The 23,893-nt window shown below is 46.0% G+C and overlaps 1 protein-coding gene across 1 annotated transcript in view; it reads left to right on the plus strand.

The window, feature by feature from the left end:
• The window catches only part of hspg2 (heparan sulfate proteoglycan 2), a 172,060-nt gene that overhangs the window by 61,868 nt on the left and 86,299 nt on the right, over nucleotides 1-23,893 (plus strand). The window contains 18 exon segments of the mRNA XM_034141030.1: nucleotides 2,685-2,842; nucleotides 4,674-4,823; nucleotides 5,620-5,783; nucleotides 9,090-9,269; nucleotides 9,617-9,813; nucleotides 11,685-11,832; nucleotides 12,215-12,342; nucleotides 12,481-12,567; nucleotides 12,959-13,017; nucleotides 13,211-13,272; nucleotides 13,469-13,606; nucleotides 15,455-15,619; nucleotides 16,495-16,674; nucleotides 16,897-17,015; nucleotides 17,217-17,328; nucleotides 20,304-20,417; nucleotides 20,741-20,868; nucleotides 21,221-21,307. Of these exon segments, the coding sequence (XP_033996921.1) occupies nucleotides 2,685-2,842; nucleotides 4,674-4,823; nucleotides 5,620-5,783; nucleotides 9,090-9,269; nucleotides 9,617-9,813; nucleotides 11,685-11,832; nucleotides 12,215-12,342; nucleotides 12,481-12,567; nucleotides 12,959-13,017; nucleotides 13,211-13,272; nucleotides 13,469-13,606; nucleotides 15,455-15,619; nucleotides 16,495-16,674; nucleotides 16,897-17,015; nucleotides 17,217-17,328; nucleotides 20,304-20,417; nucleotides 20,741-20,868; nucleotides 21,221-21,307 (2,376 nt within the window).

Consider the following 23,893-nt stretch of genomic DNA (forward strand, 5'->3'; position numbering starts at 1 on the left):
ATGACGAAGATACGATGATAAAACTGTACACTAACAGTGCAGTAAAAAGAGCAATTAAATAACTACAAGAAACATAGACGGTCACATAATTAATATAAAAAACGTAGTGGCAGATATGTAATTGCACGTTATTATAGAACATTATTAATAACTAGAGAATGCAATTCCTGAAGTAATTGCTAGTGGGAATGCTTTATGCTGAAAAGTAATGTGTAAGAAGAAAGTGAAGAATTTAGATTGAAATGATACATGAACACTGGGGGCTTGGATGTGTGATGAGAGAAGAAAAGAAAGTAAAAAGGCTTGGAAAAGCAGCAGAATATAAATCTCAAAACTGTCCCGTAGATGTCTTCACGGCTGGACTGTTAGCACACATGTGAAGTTTGAGCACTTTTTGAACATTTTCATAGGAGTTATAGCGACATCGTCTTTTAATGGCGAGGGATGCGTTTCCATGGAAACGGCATGAGATCTCAGATTTGGCGTAGAGCTGTTGAGGCATGGACCGGTGATCTACAAGTGAAGATTGGGGGGCGATCGGACCGTGTCCATTGGACTTACAGCGACATCGTGCTTCATGGCGAGGGGTCTGTCGCCATGGCAACGGCATTTGAAGAAATCTCAAAACTGTCCCGTAGATGTCTTCACGGCTGGACTGTTAGCACACATGTGAAGTTTGAGCACTTTTTGAACATTTTCATAGGAGTTATAGCGACATCGTTTTTTATGGCGAGGGATGCGTTTCCATGGAAACGGCAGAGAGAGAGAGAGAGAGAGAGAGAGAGAGAGAGAGAGAGAGAGAGAGAGAGAGAGAGAGAGAGAGATAGAGAGCGAGAGAGAGAGAGAGAGAGAGAGATAGATCTATAGATAGAGATCCGATCTCGCTATCTCTCTCTCTCTCTCTCTCTCTACTCGCTCCGTCTCATAGCTAGCGCTCTCTATCTCTCTCTCTCTCTCTCTTCGCTGCACATTTTTAGAACTGACGCTGTCCTTGGAGTGATGACATCATCGTGTTCCATTACCATCTAGGTGTTTATAGTTGAGCTAACGAGCTCTGTAGCGATCAAAGGTTTTTGCATGTTCTGAATGAGAGATGAACCTCTTACATGCTGAACGTTTTGTGGAAGAACCATAACAGATATCTGTGAATTTCAAAACGTTGAAGCATAGTCAAGGAGTTGAGTAGCTGAAGTGTAATTTTGTGTACTTTTGGGTTAAGAATGTGGCCTTTTTGGCAGTTTAACTAAAGGTGTGCGGCTGCTGCTGTGAGGAAATATCTGCCTGAAATTACAATGGGTTTTAATGGAGACATGTTGAACGTTTTTGTCACTTCATGCCCTCAAGAGGCATTTTGTTGAATTATTTTTGCTTCATTATTTGTCATTGTTCAAGCTACAAGATGTTTTCCTACGTTTGTCAGGAAAAATTATGTCTCAGGAATGTAGGGTTTGGGAATTATGGCAGTTTTAAAAAAAGATATGAAGGGAAATTTCAAGATTTCCTACCCTCTAGCTGTGACATCACGCACTCTAACTTAACGAGCTGCGCAATGTTAAAGTTCAAATGTTAAAAATGTGATGTATTATGGGATGTATCTCTGGAATTATGAAAGTTATGAATGATAAAAGTAATAGCGCCCGATTCCTGACCGAGCTGAACGTTTTGATGTTTGAACGGAGTTTCTGCGATGTTGAATGTGGGAGGAGAAGACGGACAAAATAATTGGATGGAATAATAAACTTTTCGTCCGTAGCATAACATATAGTGGGAATGCTGTATCAGCATTCCCACTATATGTTATATAGCAGAGAGTGTTTTGTATTGATGGTAATGGTATTTATATTGCACATATATATATATTCTCAACGCATTACCTAAAGAGCACTGTCCTGTACAGAAAGCCTTTCTTAAAATACAAATCACTAATAAAGGCTGATCTAATATGCAGCAGAACATGATGATTATTTTCTACATATAAACTGATGATAACAAGCACTTAGTAACGAACATTTGTCGTTCATATTTTTCAAGTATTTATTTCACATAGGAGTACACAAAATGTGCCTCAGCATGTTGTTCTTTCTTAAACACTAGTTTTAATTACCTGAAAATACATTTGATTTAGCTGAAGCTTTATCCAAAGCGAAAAACAGTGCAATAAACCCTAACGAAACACCCTCTCCACACACTCCTGATTTAGCCCTGTGTTTCTCTAATGATTTATCTGGTCGTGTGTCTTTAATTACTGAGAGATATTTATGTTAATTCTGGGCGTCGGCTGCTGTGTGTGTGGTTAGAAACTGAGTGCTGATTTTATGGAGTTTTGTGTAACTCTACATCTGGAGATTATTATAGAGAGCTGAAGTCAGGACTCGTACTACCTGGGGACCCATAATGATTTAGAGTGAAGTCGAATGTGATCTAACCTCCTGCAAATCTGCCATTCCTGTCATAAGTGTAGGGCTAAATAAATCTTTAAAAGCTAATCAGTATTTCTATAACAGAGATGATGTGTTTCTGTGTTCCTAAGATCTCAATCAAAACTCTGTTTATTAAGTTTCATAACCAAGACGTGCAAACACATGACAATATGCTTTAAATTAAGCAGTGGAAAGCAAAGTATAAGCATATAGAAATGAGACAATAGTTTGCACTGAACCCCTCTTCATCCACTGTGTTCCCAGGATCTCGATGACCAATGAGAACGGGCACGGCACGCTGACGATCCGCGACGTGAAGGAGGCGGATCAGGGCGCCTACACCTGCGAGGCCATCAACGCCAAAGGACTCGTGTTCGGGATCCCCGACGGCGTGCTGACGCTCATCTCCTCTCCTAACCCAGGTACTTCCTCTCCTAACTTCCTCTCCTAACCCCCTTCCTACCCCTTTCTAACCCTTGTTCTAACCCTCTTTCTAACCCCCTTTCTAACCCCCTTTCTAACCCTCTTTCTAACCCTCTTTCTAACCCCCTTTCTAACCCTCTTTCTAACCCCCTTTCTAACCCTCTTTCTAACCCTGTTTCTAACCCCTTTCTAACCCCCTTCCTAACCCCCTTTCTAACCCCCTTTCTAACCCTCTTTCTAACCCCCTTCCTAACCCCCTTTCTAACCCTCTTTCTAACCCTCTTTCTAACCCTGTTTCTAACCCCCTTTCTAACCCCCTTTCTAACCCCCTTTCTAACCCTCTTTCTAACCCCCTTCCTAACCCCCTTTCTAACCCCCCTTCCTAACCCCCTTTCTAACCCTCTTTCTAACCCTTTCTAACCCCTTCTAACCCCCTTCTAACCTCTAACCCTCCTTTCTAACCCCCTTTCTAACCCTCTTTCTAACCCCCTTTCTAACCCCCTTTCTACCCCCTTTCTAACCCTCTTTCTAACCCCCTTTCTAACCCTCTTTCTAACCCCCTTTCTAACCCTCTTTCTAACCCTGTTTCTAACCCCCTTTCTAACCCCCTTTCTAACCCTCTTTCTAACCCCCCTTCCTAACCCCCTTCCTAACCCCCTTTCTAACCCTCTTTCTAACCCTCTTTCTAACCCCCTTTCTACCCCCTTTCTAACCCTCTTTCTAACCCCCTTTCTAACCCCCTTTCTAACCCCCTTTCTAACCCTCTTTCTAACCCCCTTCCTAACCCCCTTTCTAACCCCCTTCCTAACCCCCTTTCTAACCCTCTTTCTAACCCCCTTTCTAACCCCCCTTTCTAACCCCCTTTCTAACCCTGTTTCTAACCCTCTTTCTAACCCTCTTTCTAAACCCCTTTCTAACCCCCTTTCTAACCCTCTTTCTAACCCTCTTTCTAACCCCCTTTCTAACCCTCTTTCTAACCCCCTTTCTAACCCTCTTTCTAACCCTGTTTCTAACTCCCTTTCTAACCCCCTTTCTAACCCTCTTTCTAACCCCCTTTCTAACCCCTTTCTAACCCTCTTTCTAACCCTCTTTCTAACCCCTTTCTAACCCCCTTTCTACCCTCTTTCTCTACCCTCTTCTACCCCCTTTCTAACCCTCTTTCTAACCCTCTTTCTAACCCCCTTTCTAACCCCTTTCTAACCCTCTTTCTAACCCCCTTTCTAACCCCCTTCCTAACCCCCTTTCTAACCCCTTTCTAACCCTCTTTCTACCCTCTTTCTAACCCCCCTTTCTAACCCTCTTTCTAACCCCCTTTCTAACCCTCTTTCTAACCCCCTTTCTAACCCCCTTTCTAACCCCTTTCTAACCCTCTTCCTAACCCTCTTTCTAACCCTCTTTCTAAACCCCTTTCTAACCCCCTTTCTAACCCTCTTTCTAACCCCCTTTCTAACCCCCTTTCTAACCCCTTTCTAACCCTCTTCCTAACCCTCTTTCTAACCCTCTTTCTAACCCCCTTTCTAACCCCCTTTCTAACCCCCTTTCTAAACCCCTTTCTAACCCTCCTTCCTAACCCTCTTTCTAAACCCTCTTTCTTTCTAACCCTCTTGTCTAAACCCCCGTTTTTTTTCCTAACCCCCTTTCTACAACCCTTTTCTAACCCTCTTTATAACCCACGTTCTAACCCCCTTTCTACCCCCTTTCGAACCCTGTTTTCTAACCCCCTTTCTAACCCCCTTTCTAACCCCCTTTCTAACCCTCTTGTCTAACCCCCTTCTAACCCCCTTTCGAACCCCCTTGCATACCCTTGTGTTCCTCTGTATGGCTCTGCAGGGAACTGTCCCCTCGGGTCACTTCACAGCGTTCAGGGTCGCGGTGTTTGCCTGTTTCTGTGCCGGACTCCTCCAAGGAACTGCAAAGGCACCAGACGCTACCGGAAGGCCAGATCATGCCTGCGCTTCACTGAGGAGGAGGACTTCAAAGGTGCCGTGGATCAAACCTCAGACACTCGAGACGTTACAAGATATAACAGAATAGAAACAGAGACGCAGGATAGGAGACAGAACACGTGTCCGCCAAGAGCAGATGCTTCTATCTCTTCTTTTTAGTTTACACAGCACTATACCTTTGGACCGTTTACACATGTTACAAGATCCTATGCTAAATAAGACCCTATGCTAAATAAGACCCTATGCTAAATAAGACCCTATAATAAATAAGACCCTATGCTAAATAAGACCCTATGCTAAATAAGACCCTATAATAAATAAGACCCTATAATAAATAAGACCCTATGCTAAATAAGACCCTATGCTAAATAAGACCCTATGCTAAATAAGACCCTATAATAAATAAGACCCTATGCTAAATAAGACCCTATAATAAATAAGACCCTATGCTAAATAAGACCCTATAATAAATAAGACCCTATGCTAAATAAGACCCTATAATAAATAAGACCCTATGCTAAATAAGACCCTATGCTAAATAGACCCTATGCTAAATAACAGACATGTGCACATTCATGGTACAAAGGTCTCTTTAAATAAACTCAAGGATGAAACTCAGGAGCATGGCTTGCAACACATGATCAGATCCAATCCAACTTTATTTATGTCTGATACGTTATCTCCAAAAGCACGTATGAGACGTATATCTATAATATAGATTATTTCAACAAAGGTGTTCATTTAACTGATTTGAATATGACTACAATAATATACTTCCAAGTGTTCTCTGTGTTGACTGACTGATGCTGACGGTGTGGTTCTTCCTGCAGGAGTGAACGTCTCGTACCCCTCCCGCCCCGGCACCCCCCCCCTGTCCTCCACCCAGCTGCTGGTGAACCCCGAGCTGCAGGAGTTCCAGCTGGTAGACCTATCCCGACGCTTCCTCAACCTCGACTCCTTCTGGACGCTGCCCCGCCACTTCCTGGGGAGCAAGGTGAGGACCAGGTTTAAAGACCTACAGAACATACATAGCCGCTTTCACACCAAGTACTTTGCCATACTTAGTACCCAGTACTTAGTGCCCAGTACTTAGTGCCCAGTACTTAGTGCCCAGTACTTAGTACCCAGTACTTAGTGCCCAACACTTAGTACCCAGTACTTAGTGTCCAGCACTTAGTGCCCAGCACTTAGTACCCAGCACTTAGTGCCCAGTACTTAGTGCCCAGTACTTAGTGCCCAGTACTTAGTACCCAGTACTTAGTGCCCAGCACTTAGTGCCCAGCACTTAGTACCCAGTACTTAGTGTCCAGCACTTAGTGCCCAGCACTTAGTACCCAGCACTTAGTGCCCAGCACTTAGTACCCAGCACTTAGTGCCCAGCACTTAGTGCCCAGCACTTAGTGCCCAGCATTTAGTACCAGCACTTAGTACCCAGCACTTAGTGCCCAGCACTTAGTACCAGCACTTAGTACCCCCATGGAACTAAGTACAGATCGCGTTCACACCGGAATAAGTTCCCTGAGGGAAGATTACGCAAATGAAGCCGCTGACGTCACTTCTTCTTCTTCTGCTTTGGGTTTACTGGCAGGCCACAAACCACTTCACGGCGTATACTGCCACCCGGAGTCCCCGGCCGGAAGTCCCCGGAGTTGGGGAAGGCTTCAGTTGAAGCTGCTGGGACTCCCAGCAGCTTCTACTGAAGCCTTCAGAGGAAATCGCTAGAACGCCGACACCTCCTCATCTCCACCGCTCCCATGTTTTCTTTTGTGTTGCCATAAGTTAGTCTCTCTGCGTTTGTGCGCTGGGCTAATGCTAATGCTAATAATGCTAATGCCAGCAAATACAATGGCGGCTTCAAAACACTTTTCAGAGTTTTACGGGGCGTGGTTTGTAATTCGCCCAGCCAATCAGAAATTGGTACTTTTTCTCCCCAGGAAAGTACCACCTCTCTAGCAGGGACTAAAAAGGGGGGGAAAGTTTTCATGAACTAAGTTCTCTTTTTGGTTTGAACGCAAAATTCCAGGCACTATCTACTTTTCTAACTAAACGGGAAAAGTACTCCGGTGTGAAAGCGCCTCATGAGATTATTAAACACCTGGACGTTTTATAGAGCATCCATACACATTCATCTCTTTGTATCTTCCTAATTATGTATCTAATATATAATTCCATGTACTTGTATAGAGACTCTTCTTGCACTATTTCTGTTTTATTAGTTTTATGTCCTATATATATTCATGTTGCTCTGTTGGAGGAGGACTTCAGTTTTTCATTGACACATCCACACTGCAGCTGCTGAGCTCATGGTGAGAGAGACTTGAAACTTGAATTAGGGTTTGTCATCGACTTTATTCATTGCTTTGGCCTTTCCCAACCCAATCTCCAGGGGTCGTCCCTAGGTCATGCAGACGTTGTACACTTTCAAACCACCGCTGGATTAACTAATAGTGCATAAACATGATCACCCAGCTGCAGAGATCGTTTGATGATATAACCTGAAATCATTCATAAGGAGGCATGCTGTCCAAAGAGAGTCAATACGTGGTGGTGTCAGGTGGGGTCATGTCTGTCACTATATACACAAGCTCCTGTCTCCAGTCTGCTCCTTGAGATATCCAGAAGTTATACATATATACAATATATAAACTTAACAACAATGCAACAATACTTCTTGGCAATACATCGTATATCGTTGGAAAGCCTGTTTTCTACATTTGTGAGGAACAAAAAATACATTGTTACAACAAAGAAACACAAATGTCCTTACTTTTGGTGTTAAGTTTATATATACAAGCACCGTGTCTGAACTAAGGCTGAGAATATCTAAACTAAGGCCTGAGCAGGAGCTGCTGCTTTGTTTATAAGCCCAATATACAGGGACAAATACAGGTCATATTCATACTGGTTACATTACATTCCAGAGTATATCCAATGTTTGTTGAGCGACAGGTAGTACACGCCTGTCCCAGATACAGTCTGTTGGGATGAAGCTTCTGAAAGCCTCTCGAGCGATAAACCAGTTCCCAGCTAGTGTAGATTCATCAATGACAATCTGAGGTCACAGGCTCCTCCAACAGAGCAACACAATCAAACAGATGCAGTGCAAGTAAATACAAATAAAATAGAATAGAAATAGTGCAATAAGAGTGTATATACAAGTAAATGGAATATGATATATTAGATAAATCATTTCTAAGTAGCAGCCAGATGAATGTTAAGGATGTTGTTTCAAGTTCAGGTGTTTAACAGTCTTATTGCCTGTGGGATGAAACTGTCTCTGAGTCTGGTGGTTTTAGTCCGGATGCTGCGGTACCAGAACAGTTTGTGGGTGATGGGGGTCTTTTGTAAGCCTGAGGGCTTTTCAATGACACTGATGCCCCTTTCACACCAACGCGGTTCCAGGGCCGGTACGGAGCTGGAGCTTGAAAAGCACCTGTTCTTTCCTGTTCTCACCGCAGCGGAGAGCCTCTAAGCTCCGGAATCCGGTTCGTTTCAAGCACCAAAAAGTTGTCGGTCTAGAAAGCAAGCACCGCATACGTCACGCTTACGTCGGAGGGGGGGGCAGGGGCATCAGTTTGAATGTTATACCTGAAGTAATTAATGCTGCAAAGCCGGGTATTTTGAGCTTGGCGCATGCAGAGGCTAACAACAGCTAGCTCTAACGCCATCGAATAGGACGTATATGTACCTTCTTTCTCCTACGGAATCGTTGTTGAAGTTGATGATGATGATTGTAAAGCACTTTTGAATGTAGCATGTAACGGCTGTAAAGTTGGTAGTAAAGTTCTTCCATTTCGTTTCGACAGAGCAAAGCGAGTAGCGCTTCAATACAATCGGTCAATTGTTGTTGTCGATGTGAGGGGTTTCCGCGCGGTTTGGCTTTATGAAGCAGGCACGCAAACGGTTACGTCATGACGCAAAGGATGACGCAGCACCAGTTCAGGCTCTGAGCGGTGTGAACAGAGCGGGAGCTGAACCGAAGAACCGGTTCCGAACCAGAAAAGCTCACGGAGCTAGAACGGGAAAAGCCTTGGTGTGAAAGGGCATAAGATACTGACAATCAGAACTTTGACTTTTTCTAAGAAAAAAAACTGAAAAATCTGACTTTTGTTGTAAAAACTGAACATTCTTACTTTTTGGTAAAAAACAGAAAATTCGTACTTTTTGGTAAAAACAGAACATTCTGACTTTTGTTGTAAAAACTGGACATTCTTACTTTTTGGTAAAAAAACAGAACATTCTAAATGTTTTTCTCAAAACTGACAATTCTGACATTTTTTGTGAAACATTCTGACTCCAGATTGACTCGTACGGCGGCACTCTGAAGTTTAAGATCCGCTACACTCTGGCCCGCGGCCTCTCAGAGCCGGTGGAGAAGCCTGATGTGATCCTGGTGGGGAACGGACGCCGGCTGGTCTACAAACGAGGAAAACCCACCCCCTCCCGGGTGGTGAACCAGAGGGAGATCAGCTTCATTGAGGTACCAGAAACGTTATCTTAAAGGTCACCTATTGTGCAAAATCCACTTCCTCATGTCTCTTGGAAACAGGGCTAAAACAGAGGGGATTATGGGATGCTGCAATGATCTGTTTGGTGTTTCAGCCAATCAGAGACAGGTTCATATATCTGAGACCTGTAATATATTGATGAAGAACAGTATAATAGGGGACCTTTAAATGTCTCCTATTAATTAGACTATTTCTAGGCATATATTATATAATATAATAGGGGACCTTTAATATCAAATAAACTTGAACAAGTCCTTTTGTAACGATGTATATGTGTCCCGGTGTGTGATTGATAACGAGCTGTGTGTCCCGTTTGCAGGATAAGTGGCAGCACTCTAACGGGCGGCCGGTGACTCGGGACGACCTCCTGATGACCCTCGCTGACCTCGACAGCATCAGCATCAGAACCATCTACGATAGCCACATGGTCAGCGTGGCGCTCAGCGACATCATCATGGAGACCACCACCGTGGAGTTCAGCACCATGGGGCACGCGTACGACGTCGAGGAGTGCAGGTAACAGATATACATACATATATACATGTGTAGATAATAAAGGGTGTAAATCTGGTTTGAGAAGTGGGGGGGGGGTCACCAAAGAGGGGGTCTGGGGGTCCTCCACCTGAGAAATGTTCTCGATTTGAATCCAAAATCCCATTTCCTGCATTTCCACAAACATTCTGAATTGTTCGGGGGCCACTGGAGAGAAGCATTGCATTTTAAAATGTTCACAATTATTGTTGGGTTTCAAATCAAAATAATGTGAGATTCTTTTTATCATACAACTATAGACTCCAAATAATACACACTATGAAATATAAAGAATACATTTGAACTCCCTTTAATAGACCAATCTACTACCAAAACAGAAACATATGGACATAAAGATAGAAGAAGTTTGAAGGAAACTAAAGTTGTCAAATACATTTGTATTTGACAACTTGAGTTTCCTTCAATGACCCGTTGCTCAAGTCCTCTCTCTCTCGCTCTGTTCTCAGTGTCTCTGATTCTCCTCTCAGCTGTTTTTAATCACAGCACGAGGACGCTCTGTAATCTGTTAGCGGTTTGGAAACACTTTTCCTGAAGAGTTTTATTTCTGGTCCCCAGATGTCCTCCTGTTAGTAACACTGTCCATAAAACAGAGTTATCAATTATCCTTCTGTCCCTACGTGTCCCCCAAGCACAAGTTGTGTAGTATAATTCATATTAAAACGGTGTATTATTATATATTTTATAACAAGTGTCCCCCTGGTTATTCTGGTCTGTCCTGTGAGTTGTGTTAGTTATAGGATTGTTTGAAAAAAACGAATTTTTTTGAAAAAAAGTTATTCTTTTTTTATTTGAAAAAAGTCAAGTAAAAATAAAGTGAATTTAGATTCTGAGAAAAAGTGAAAATGTTGAGAAAAAGCGAAAACTTAGAAAAAAACGTCAATTTAGACACAAAGTCAAATTCAAGAAAAAAAGCAAATTCCCCCAAAAAAATTCTATTTCTGAGAAAAATTCCACCAACAAAATGTCAAATTCTGGGAAAAAGTGTCCTGGTTATTCTGGTCTGTCCTGTGAGTCGTGTTAGTACATTTTTTTTTTAAAGTGATTTAAAAACAACAAGAAAAGTAATATTCAAAAGAAAAAGTGAATTTAGAAATGAAAAAATCAAATTCTAAGAAAAAGTGAAAACTTTGAAAAAAACGTCAATTTATGAGAAAAAGTCAACAAAAAAAAAGAAGCAAATAAAAAATAAATAAGTCTAATTCTGAAAATAAGTTGAATTCTGGTGAATCAGGTGCCCCCCCGTTTATTCTGGTGAGTTATGTTAGTAATAGTGGAAAAGTGAAAAAAATAATAAAGTAAAAAAAAAAGTAGGGTTAGAAAAAAAAATAGAAAATCTTGAGGAAAAACGTTGAATTCTGAGAAAAAGTATAGTTAAAAAAAAAGTTGAATTCTGAGAAAAATGTCAGAATACTGCGAAAAAAGGCAAATTCCACCAACAAAATTGGTGAAAAAAAGTGAAATTAAATAATCAGGTGTCAGGTCCCCCCCAGTATCAATACGTCCTCAGATGTCCCCCCGGTTACTCCGGTCTCTCCTGTGAGTCGTGTTAGTAATAGTATTGTATATTAACAGTATTAATACGTCCTCAGATGTCCCCCCGGTTACTCTGGTCTCTCCTGTGAGTCCTGTTAGTAATAGTATTTTATATTAACAGTATTAATACGTCCTCAGATGTCCCCCTGGTTACTCCGGTCTCTCCTGTGAGTCCTGTTAGTAATAGTATTGTATATTAACAGTATTAATACGTCCTCAGATGTCCCCCTGGTTACTCCGGTCTCTCCTGTGAGTCCTGTTAGTAATAGTATTGTATATTAACAGTATTAATACGTCCTCAGATGTCCCCCCGGTTACTCCGGTCTCTCCTGTGAGTCCTGCTCCTCTGGGTTCGAGCGGGTTCCTGGAGGTCAGTATTTGGGAACGTGTGCCGGCTGTAACTGCAACGGACACGCCAGCGCCTGCGACCCGATCAGCGGAAACTGCCTGGTGAGACAAAGCTCTGTGGAAACATGATTTTAGAATTGTTATTTCTACTTTTTAATAATGTGTGTATTATTGTTTTGTTATAAAGTAACATTTTATCTTATGTTATTATTATAATGACTGTACTGAATACTTTGTTAGAGTCATAAAGTTGTTATTTGTTATAAAGCAGGTCAGAGTATTGTTCCCTGATGTGTATGTGTGTGTTCGTGTGTGTGTGTGTGTGTGTGTGTGTGTGTGTGTGTGTGTGTGTGTGTGTGTGTGTGTGTGTGTGTGTGTGTGTGTGTGTGTGTGTGTGTGTGTGTGTGTGTGTGTGTGTGTGTGTGTGTGTGTGTGTGTGTGTGTGTGTGTGTGTGTGTGTGTGTGTTCGTGTGTGTGTGTGTAGAGCTGCCTGCACAACACCGAGGGTCCTCAGTGTGATAAATGTCGCTCCGGATACTTCGGAGACCCGAGTCGAGGCCGACCCGACGACTGCAAGCCGTGCCCCTGCCCGTACTACGAGACCTCCCGCCGGTATTATATTATATTATATTGTATTATATTATATTATATTATATTGTATTATATTATGTTATATTATAGATACTACGAGTACCTCACACCTCTTGTTTTTAAATATCTGTGTATTGAATGTTCCTCTGCTCTCTGTAGATTCTCTGACAGCTGCTTCCTGGACGTGGACAAGCAGCCGACGTGTGACGCCTGCAGGCCCGGATACACTGGGAGACGCTGCGAGAAGTGAGGACAAAAATCTAATTCTGAGAAAAAGTCAATTATCATTTATCAATTATTATTATTATAAAAATATCGAATTTTCCAAAAAAAATTCAAAAAGTCAAAAAAAAATTCAAAGGATTTTATTTTATTTTTAATTCAATAAAAAATTCAAATCCTGAGAAAAAGTCAATTTATGAGAAAAAGTCAATTTATGAGAAAAAGTCAATTTATGAGAAAAAGTCAATTTATGAGGAAAAAGTCAAATAAAAAACAATATAAAAAAATATATATTTTTTTTTAATTCTGAAAAAGACACAAGTTATAAGATAAAGGGAAATTATGAGAAAAAAGTCAAATTCTGAGAAACCGGGGAGATGCTGATAAATATGTAAATGTTACCGTTTTGTTTCAGGTGTGCTGCTGGTTTCCAGGGTAACCCCCTCCTGCCCAATGGGAAGTGTGTTCCTGTCCGTGAGTCCATTCAACTCATTACCAACATTACAGCGTAGTGGTTATTATGGTCTGTACTCTCTGGTGGTGCAGTAGGCTGTAGTCCTCAGTGAAGACATTATTATGGTCTGTAGTATGAGGTCATAGCTCAGGTATGCACACCTGGATCAGTCTCCTCTCCTCATGTCCTTGTCTCCTCTCCTCTCTCCTGCAGAAGGCTCTAAGTGTGACAGCAGAGGAAGCATCAGCTCCAGCAGCTCACCCTGCAGCTGCAAGGTAAACACGGCAGGACAACTGCATTAAAAACAAAGACAGAACAACTTTATCTGGGATTTCTTGTTTGTAAAAGGGGGGGGGGGGTTGTCTTTGGGTTGAGTGTGAGGGTCATTTAAAACACATCTAATCACATCCTGACAGGATTATATTATATTATATAATATTCCTCTAACCATTCACGGGGCTGTGTGTTCAGAACAACGTTGCAGGCGCCCTGTGCGACGAGTGTAAGGCGGGTTTCTTCCACCTGTCAGACCGCGCTGAGGGCTGCCTGCGCTGCTTCTGTATGGGCGTGACCAAGAGCTGCTCCAGCTCCACCTGGAGCCGCGACCAGGTGAGGGGGGGGGGGGCTGTTTACCTGTGTGGTACCTGTGTGTGTACCTGTGTGTGTACCTGTGTGTGTACCTGTGTGTGTACCTGTGTGTGTCCCTGTGTGTGTACCTGTGTGTGTACCTGTGTGTGTCCCTGTGTGTGTACCTGTGTGTGTGTACCTGTGTGTGTACCTGTGTGTGTACCTGTGTGGTACCTGTAGATTCACCTGTGTACCTGTGTGTCTCCCTATGTTTTATCTGTGTGTTTACCTGTGTGTGTACCTGTGTGTGTACCTGTGTGTCTCCCTGTGTGTGTACCTGTGTGTGTACCTGTGTGTGTACCTGTGTGTTTACCTGTGTGTGTACCTGTGTGTTTACCTGTGTGTGTACCTGTGTGTGTGTACCTGTGTGTGTACCTGTGTGTGTACCTGTGTGTGTACATGTGTGTGTGTGTCTGTGTGTGTACCTGTGTGTGTACCTGTGTGTGTGTGTGTACCTGTGTGTGTACCTGTGTGTGTGTACCTGTGTGTGTACCTGTGTGTGTCCTGTGTGTGTCCCTGTGTGTGTACCTGTGTGTGTACCTGTGTGTGTACCTGTGTGTGTCCCTGTGTGTGTCCCTGTGTGTGTACCTGTGTGTGTACCTGTGTGTGTACCTGTGTGTGTACCTGTGTGTGTACCTGTGTGTACCTGTGTGTGTACCTGTGTGTTTACCTGTGTGTGTACCTGTGTGTGTACCTGTGTGTGTACCTGTGTGTTTACCTGTGTGTGTACCTGTGTGTGTACCTGTGTGTGTACCTGTGTGTGTACCTGTGTGTGTACCTGTGTGTGTACCTGTGTGTTTACCTGTGTGTGTACCTGTGTGTGTACCTGTGTGTGTACCTGTGTGTTTACCTGTGTGTGTACCTGTGTGTGTACCTGTGTGTGTGTACCTGTGTGTGTCCCTGTGTGTGTCCCTGTGTGTGTACCTGTGTGTGTGTACCTGTGTGTGTACCTGTGTGTGTACCTGTGTGGTACCTGTAGATTCACCTGTGTACCTGTGTGTGTACCTGTGTGTCTCCCTATGTTTTATCTGTGTGTTTACCTATGTGTGTACCTGTGTGTGTACCTGTGTGTGTACCTGTGTGTGTACCTGTGTGTGTACCTGTGTGTGTACCTGTGTGTTTACCTGTGTGTGTACCTGTGTGTGTACCTGTGTGTGTTTACCTGTGTGTGTACCTGTGTGTTTACCTGTGTGTGTACCTGTGTGTGTACCTGTGTGTGTACCTGTGTGTCTCCCTATGTTTTATCTGTGTGTGTACCTGTGTGTGTACCTGTGTGTGTACCTGTGTGTGTACTTGTGTGTTTACCTGTGTGTGTACCTGTTTACCTGTGTGTGTACCTGTGTGTGTACCTGTGTGTTTACCTGTTTACCTGTGTGTGTACCTGTGTGTGTACCTGTGTGTGTACTTGTGTGTTTACCTGTGTGTGTACCTGTTTACCTGTGTGTGTACCTGTGTGTGTACCTGTGTGTTTACCTGTGTGTGTACCTGTGTGTGTACCTGTGTGTGTACCTGTGTGTGTACCTGTGTGTGTACCTGTGTGTGTACCTGTGTGTTTACCTGTGTGTGTGTACCTGTGTGTGTGTACCTGTGTGTTTACCTGTGTGTTCCCCTGTATGTTTCTCTGTGTGTGTGTACCTGTGTGTGTACCTGTGTACCTGTGTGTGTACCTGTGTGTGGTGTACCTGTGTGTGTACCTGTGTACCTGTGTGTGTACATGTGTGTGTACCTGTGTGTGGTGTACCTGTGTGTGTACCTGTGTGTGGTGTACCTGTGTGTGTACCTGTGTGTGTACCTGTGTGTTGACCTGTGTACCTGTGCTCCCTGTCTCAGGTGCGGGGGTCCGGGCAGCAGTTCTCCCTCTCTAACAGCAGGAACTCTGACACCATCACAGAGGGGATCTCTCAGAGAGGATCGGAGGTCTCGTACCGAGCCTTCAGCAGCCTCCCCAACGACGTGTACTACTGGCTGCTGCCCCCCAGCTTCAGGGGGGACAAGGTGAGGGGGGGGAGTTCACCTGAGGAGACTCACTTCATGCTGCCTTTGTTCTTGTGTGGTACAGGTTAGAGGAGCCAACATGTTTAATATTTGATTATTGAATCGGTTAATTATGCGCAAAATATGTAATATTGGTTTTGGAGTGGAATAGGTTTGTTAACGAATGTCAATTAAGCGGTTAAAAGAAACAGCTGATTGTCATGTTATGATTTGAAATGAATTTGAGTATGTGGAGTGCATTTTCCCGTCTACTACCGCTCTTGTTGGAAACTGTTGATCATATAAAGTAACAAGGTTCAGTTTGGACTCGCTTTGGTCTTCATTCCAAGCTCCTGTTACACAACACCTTTAAAGCAAACTCACAGTCTCCCCCCCTCTGTCTCCCCCCCCTCTGTCTCCCCCCTCTGTCTCCCCCCTCTGTCTCCCCCCCTCTGTCTCCCCCCTCTGTCTCCCCCCTCTGTCTCCCCCCTCTGTCTCCCCCCTCTGTCTCCCCCCTCTGTCTCCCCCCCTCTGTCTCATCCCCTCTGTCTCCCCCCTCTGTCTCCCCCCTCTTCTCCCCCCCTCTGTCTCATCCCCTCTGTCTCCCCCCTCTGTCTCCCCCCTCTGTCCCCCCCTCTGTCTCCCCCCTCTGTCTCCCCCCCTCTGTCTCCCCCCTCTGTCTCCCCCCTCTGTCTCCTCCCCTCTGTCTCCCCCCTCTGTCTTCTCCCCTCTGTCTCCCCCCCTCTGTCTCCCCCCCTCTGTCTCCCCCCTCTGTCTCCCCCCTCTGTCCTCCCTCCCCCTCTGTCTCCCCCCTCTGTCTCCCCCCTCTGTCTCCCCCCTCTGTCTCCCCCCCTCTGTCTCCCCCCCTCTGTCTCCCCCCTCTGTCTCCCCCCCAGGTGACGGCGTACGGAGGTTCTCTAAGCTACACACTGCGCTTCGAGCCTCTCCAGCGCTCTCTGGCCATCGACGGGCAGCCGGACGTGGTGCTGCAGGGCAGCGGCATCTTCCTGGAGCATTTCTCCAAGACCAGACCCCAACCCAGGACCCCCAGCAGCGTCTCCGTCACCTTCAGAGAGGTGCGCTGCATTTAAGCTTCTTTGAGCATTAGGAAAAGTGCTCTAATAATCCCATGTGTTGTTATTATTATTATTATTCTCTCACCTTCACAATAAACTGTAATGAGAAAGAACACATTGGTGGACTTCAGGTTTAGGAACAAGACAGTTGGTCAGGGAGACTTTATTTAGAGAGTCTAACTTATTCTACCCCCTCCCCATCCTAACCCCTCCCCCTGGCAGTCGTCATGGCGACGCGCTGACGGGCAGCCCTGCACTCGGGAACATCTTCTGATGGCGCTGGCCGACGTCTCCGTCTTCATGATCCGAGCCTCGTACTCCGACCTGATGGCAGAGAGCAGGTAGGAGACCCTTCAATCTGAGCCCCTCCAGAAAGACACAATGCATGTGTACTATGGGTGATTACTAAATGTGTGTGTGTGTGTGTGTGTGTGTGTGTGTGTGTGTGTGTGTGTGTGTGTGTGTGTGTGTGTGTGTGTGTGTGTGTGTGTGTGTGTGTGTGTGTGTGTGTGTGTGTGTGTGTGTGTGTGTGTGTGTGTCAGTATCTCGGACATCAAGATGGACGTGGCGGTCCCTCAGTCCACAGGGAACGAGAGAGCTCTGGAGGTGGAGGAGTGCTCGTGTCCTCAGGGGTACACCGGACCCTCCTGCCAGGTAACAAGCACACCTTAGACTGGAGGGGTACCACTGGCTTAGAAAGACCCACTGGCTTAGAAAGACCCACTGGTTTAGAAAGACCCACTGGTTTAGAAAGACCCACTGGCTTAGAAAGACCCACTGGTTTAGAAAGACCCACTGGTTTAGAAAGACCCACTGGTTTAGAAAGACCCACTGGTTTAGAAAGACCCACTGGTTTAGAAAGACCCACTGGCTTAGAAAGACCCACAATGACCCACTGGTTTAGAAAGACCCACTGGTTTAGAAAGACCCACTGGCTTAGAAAGACCCAGAATGACCCACTGGTTTAGAAAGACCCACTGGCTTAGAAAGACCCAGAATGACCCACTGGTTTAGAAAGACCCACTGGTTTAGAAAGACCCACTGGCTTAGAAAGACCCACTGGCTTAGAAAGACCCACTGGCTTAGAAAGACCCACTGGTTTAGAAAGACCCACTGGCTTAGAAAGACCCACTGGTTTAGAAAGACCCACTGGTTTAGAAAGACCCACTGGTTTAGAAAGACCCACTTGCTTAGAAAGACCCACTGGCTTAGAAAGACCCACTGGCTTAGAAAGACCCACTGGTTTAGAAAGACCCACTGGTTTAGAAAGACCCACTGGTTTAGAAAGACCCACTGGTTTAGAAAGACCCACTTGCTTAGAAAGACCCACTGGTTTAGAAAGACCCACTGGTTTAGAAAGACCCACTGGCTTAGAAAGACCCACTGGCTTAGAAAGACCCACTGGTTTAGAAAGACCCACTGGTTTAGAAAGACCCACTGGTTTAGAAAGACCCACTGGTTTAGAAAGACCCACTGGTTTAGAAAGACCCACTGGGAACAAGTGGAACAAGACAACAAAGACACAAAGGTCATAGACGGAGGAGAAACAACAGAACAATATCTAAAGCAGTGGATCTCAGCCGGTGGGTCCAGATGCGTAAAAAAAGAAAGAGAGATTGACGGAAGTCAAACTTTCAGCTCTTAGTCTGGAAAGACGCAGCAGCTCTTAGTCTGGAAAGACGCAGCAGCTCTTAGTCTGGAAAGACGCAGCAGCTCTTAGTCTGGAAAGACGCAGCAGCTCTTTGTCTGGAAAGACGGAGCAGCTCTTAGTCTGGAAAGACGGAGCAGCTCTTAGTCTGGAAAGACGCAGCAGCTCTTTGTCTGGAAAGACGCAGTAGCTCTTAGTCTGGAAAGACGGAGCAGCTCTTTGTCTGGAAAGACGCAGCAGCTCTTAGTCTGGAAAGACGGAGCAGCTCTTTGTCTGGAAAGACGGAGCAGCTCTTAGTCTGGAAAGACGCAGCAGCTCTTTGTCTGGAAAGACGGAGCAGCTCTTTGTCTGGAAAGACGGAGCAGCTCTTAGTCTGGAAAGACGCAGCAGCTCTTAGTCTGGAAAGACGGAGCAGCTCTTAGTCTGGAAAGACGGAGCAGCTCTTAGTCTGGAAAGACGCAGCAGCTCTTTGTCTGGAAAGACGCAGACTGGAAACAGTTTTTCATCTTCTCAATAAAGCATCTTTGCTGATGCCTCTTGAGTCTTCTGGCCAATCAGAATCAAGATAACGGCATGGTGCTGTTGCAGGAAATCCCCTGTCTCTCTGCTTCCTGTCTGTCTCTCACCTGTCTCTCTGATTCCTGTCTGTCTCTCACCTGTCTCTCTGATTCCTGTCTGTCTCTCACCTGTCTCTCTGCTTCCTGTCTGTCTCTCACCTGTCTCTCTGATTCCTGTCTGTCTCTCACCTGTCTCTCTGCTTCCTGTCTGTCTCTCACCTGTCTCTCTGCTTCCTATCTGTCTCTCACCTGTCTCTCTGCTTCCTGTCTGTCTCTCACCTGTCTCTCTGATTCCTGTCTGTCTCTCACCTGTCTCTCTGATTCCTGTCTGTCTCTCACCTGTCTCTCTGATTCCTGTCTGTCTCTCACCTGTCTCTCTGATTCCTGTCTGTCTCTCACCTGTCTCTCTGCTTCCTGTCTGTCTCTCACATGTCTCTCTGCTTCCTGTCTGTCTCTCACCTGTCTCTCTGCTTCCTATCGGTCTCACCTGTCTCTCACCTGTCTCTCACCTGTCTCTCTGCTTCCTATCTGTCTCACCTGTCTCTCACCTGTCTCTCACCTGTATGTCTCTCACCTGTCTCTCACCTGTCTCTCACCTGTCTCTCACCTGTATGTCTCTCACCTGTCTCTCACCTGTCTCTCACCTGTCTCTCTGCTTCCTATCTGTCTCTCACCTGTCTCTCACCTGTCTCTCACCTGTCTCTCACCTGTCTCTCACCTGTCTCTCACCTGTCTCTCTGCTTCCTATCTGTCTCTCACCTGTCTCTCACCTGTCTCTCACCTGTCTCTCACCTCTCTCTCACCTGTCTCTCTGCTTCCTATCTGTCTCACCTGTCTCTCACCTGTCTCTCACCTGTCTCTCTGCTTCCTATCTGTCTCACCTGTCTCTCACCTGTCTCTCACCTGTCTCTCACCTGTCTCTCACCTGTCTCTCTGCTTCCTGTCTGTCTCACCTGTCTCTCACCTGTCTCTCACCTGTCTCTCTGCTTCCTATCTGTCTCACCTGTCTCTCACCTGTCTCTCACCTGTCTCTCACCTGTCTCTCACCTGTCTCTCACCTGTCTCTCTGCTTCCTGTCTGTCTCACCTGTCTCTCACCTGTCTCTCACCTGTCTCTCTGCTTCCTGTCTGTCTCACCTGTCTCTCACCTGTCTCTCACCTGTCTCTCACCTGTCTCTCTGCTTCCTGTCTGTCTCACCTGTCTCTCACCTGTCTCTCTGCTTCCTATCTGTCTCACCTGTCTCTCACCTGTCTCTCACCTGTCTCTCACCTGTCTCTCTGCTTCCTGTCTGTCTCACCTGTCTCTCACCTGTCTCTCTGCTTCCTATCTGTCTCACCTGTCTCTCACCTGTCTCTCACCTGTCTCTCACCTGTCTCTCACCTGTCTCTCACCTGTCTCTCACCTGTCTCTCTCTGTGTTTGCAGGAGTGTGATGTCGGCTACACTCGCTCCAGCTCCGGTCTCTACCTGGGAACCTGTGACAGGTGTGACTGCAACGGACACGCTAACGGCTGCGACTCGGAGACGGGACGCTGTCTGGTGAGTCTTCATCATCTTCATCTTCCTCTTCCTCTTTTTGTCTTTGTCCTCTGTGACCTCTGTGGAGCTTTGATCAGAGCTCAGGAGGAATGCACTAATGGTTTCCTGGCAGATCTGAACATGTGGAGACACATCAAGTGTTCCATGGAACTCACCTGTGTGTGTGTGTGTGTGTGTGTGTGTGTGTGTGTGTGTGTGTGTGTGTGTGTGTGTGTGTGTGTGTGTGTGTGTGTGTGTGTGTGTGTGTGTGTGTGTGTGTGTGTGTGTGTGTGTGTGTGTGTGTGTGTGTGTGTGTGTGTGTGTGTGTGTGTGTGTGTGTGTAGCAGTGTCTCCATAACACCGCGGGGCCCAGGTGTGAGCACTGTCAGACTGGTTTCTATGGCAACCCGGTGACGGGCGGTGCTCAGGCCTGTCAGCCGTGTCCGTGTCCTGGAACGGCTTCGAGCAACCAGTGAGTTCACTTTCTGTATTTCTAATGTCAGAACGTAGAAACTGTGTTAACGTCAGTAGTGAAGTGGGGAGTGTGTTCACCTGGGTGTTTACCTGTGTGTTCACCTGAGTGTTCACCTGTGTGTTTACCTGTGTGTTTACCTGTGTGTTTACCTGGGTGTTCACCTGTGTGTTCACCTGTGTGTTTACCTGTCTGTTTACCTGTGTGTTTACCTGTTTACCTGTGGGAGAGAACACGGGGATGTAAGCTTTGCACACCATCTACCTGCACTAAAACCTCTAGAACCACAGAAGCAGAACAGGCCTCTTTAATGCCAGCAATGAACTTTCTGCATGTTCCTGTTTCTGCACAGATTCTCTTCCACCTGTCACCTGGAGGCTGACGGTGTGCCCACCTGTGATAACTGCCCCCCCGGGTATAACGGCCGGAGCTGTGAAAGGTAAGAACCCCCCCCCCCCCCCCCCCCCTCCTTGCTTTATCTCTTTCTTTTTGCCGTTCTCTGATGGTCACCTGGACAGTGTTTGGGTTACTGGGCTGGCACCATGGTCAGGTGGGGGCTGGCAGGAGCACCCAGGGGTGTCATCACAGGAGAAGCATGGCTGTGGTCGTGATGGGAGGGGGGCGTCAGTCCAGGAATTGGAGATGTAAAACCCTTCTGAAGTGTGTTCCTGGTGGGGTTTGTTTTCTTGGAGTTATAGACCCTTTGTCTCCAAAGACACGTCACCACTCGACAGTGATCGCCCACTTTTAGCGGTTTAGTGGACCATCAGCGGTGAAGTTAGTCTAAGGTTGGATAGTGGATATGATCCGTGTCATTCTTCTGCTGTCCTTTGCTTCCCTCCTTTAAGCTTTCTCAGAGGTTGCTTTCTGCTTCGTGCTTGGCTGGTAGCGACATGTTTGAAGGTGTTGTTGTGATTTTGGTCTGTGCACAGAACGAGTGTATTTTCTGGGTTTCTACGACATAAATGTAGTCGTGGCATTTATGAGGACTCCTGTCCGGCTGATCAATCTTTGCTGCTCCAAAAGGGCAAAGATGACGAGGTGTTTTTGGGGTGTAAGACGCAACTTATGAAATGATTTGAACGTCTGAAACCTGACTGTGCTGTTTTGACATTAAGAGAAGAGAAGCCGCCTGCAGACAGTTGTGATGACCCCCTCCTGGAGAAGCAGATAGAGGGCCTGCTGCCTGTGGGATGTGGAGCTGAAGCTGTGTTTAACTTCAGCTGGGAGAAACAGATCTTCCCGTACGGCAGTGGAGATGATGATGAGACCGCGGGAACAACCATCCTCCCTTCGCAGACTTTATTTTCTGCTGCAATCCACCACCGCACTACTCGTGAAACTAAATCAACCGGGGTGGGCGATGTCTCCGTCGCTACCCCCAACAGATTATCCCCCAGGATCCCCACTCGCTTCACCCCCAGTCCGGAGATCAGACACTCCAGCTTGCAGCAGCTTCTGAGGATGCACCTGAACACCTTCAACCAGCGTCTGAGCATGCTGGAGAGCAACACGCTGGACATGAAGGACAGCATCCACCGCATGGAGGACCAGCAGCTGCAGCTCAGCTCCAACCTGAAGGAGCTCATCGCCATCCAGTCGGTCGGGGAGAAGAACAAGAAGGTGGGCGAGTTGGAGAAGGGCTACACGGACATGGACACCCGTCTGAGCCGACTGGAGGGGCGTCTGGAGATCTTGATCGACGGCTTCACGGCGCTGGCTCAGGAGATGAACAGGATGAAACGAGCTAGACATGTTTCCCGATCAATACCGGAAAAGAGGGATCCGCCTTTACTGGCTGCCCTCCTTCCTTTGTCGCTGTACCCAACGCATGGAGTTAAACCCACAGAAACACCGTTTACCAGTAGAGCCACGGTGCCGAAAAGCATACCGACCCCAGGACTACCTGCAGACAACCCAAATGCTGCACGCCAGAGAGCGAGGAAACTCAAATCAGTAAGTAAAGCCTCGACAAGGACTACCCTGAGTAAACCTAGGACTACTTCAAAATCTGCATCTAAATCTAAAACTACAGTGAAGCCTAAAACAAAGTTGACTGCACGTAGGAGGTCCGCTGTGACCGCTAAACAAGTCTCAAGCCAAGCAGAACCAAAGCAAGTTGAAGGAGCGATGACTAAATTTCAACTGGAGCCGCCGTCTCACAAAGCAAAGCCCGATCAGGCCAAAAGAAAGGATTCACCCCCCGTCAGACGCAACGGACGCAACAAGGCGTTTAGATCCGATGCACCGGTTCCCAAGAAGCTTCAGGAACGTGGGAAGAGTCCGGAGGGCGAGTCAAAGAGGTCACACAAAGGTGGGGAAAAGACGGAGGACAATTCTTACAAGTTGGTTTCTCAAAATAGCAGGAAAAAAACGGTCTCAACCACGAAACCGACCACCACGAAGAAGAAGTCCAACGCCACGGTGAAAAGGACGACTCCTTCTAAAACCAAGACTACTCCTGGGAAGAAGAAGTCCAACACCACGGTGAAAAGGAAACCAGCTCCTCCTAAAGCCAAAGCTGCCACTGCAAAGAGAGTAACTAAAAAACCTGAGCAGAAGAAAAAGAAGACTAAATCTCACCCTGGGCTTTTGGACCTCCTGCAACTTTTACAGGGAAATTACAAGTCAGGGAAGAAGGGGAGGAGCCAGGACGGGTCTCTCCATGTTGTCCTGGGAAGGCTGGCCATTCCCATCAGGATCATTCCCGATGACTAAGGAATACTCTTCCATTTGTATATATCTCCTTATATTTATGTATCGTACTGCAACCTTGTGTTTTGAACGTAATGAAGGGAAGCATCCTTGATGTTATTGGAAAAGGGGCTTTCAAGATATTTAATGCCACCCTGTTTATTTTGAGGTGTTTTTTATGATGAACTGTTTCCCAGAATCCTGCCGTGAAGAGATCGCCGATTGTCTTGTTCGCATTAGTGCTTGATATGCGTTGTCTGTTGTGTTATGGCCAGACTACCTCAAGGTTTACACGTTTCTTTCTGCATTTTTCTGTACGCAATATGAACTG

This window comes from Trematomus bernacchii, unplaced genomic scaffold, assembly GCF_902827165.1.
Source record: "Trematomus bernacchii unplaced genomic scaffold, fTreBer1.1, whole genome shotgun sequence".
Taxonomy (NCBI): domain Eukaryota; kingdom Metazoa; phylum Chordata; class Actinopteri; order Perciformes; family Nototheniidae; genus Trematomus; species Trematomus bernacchii.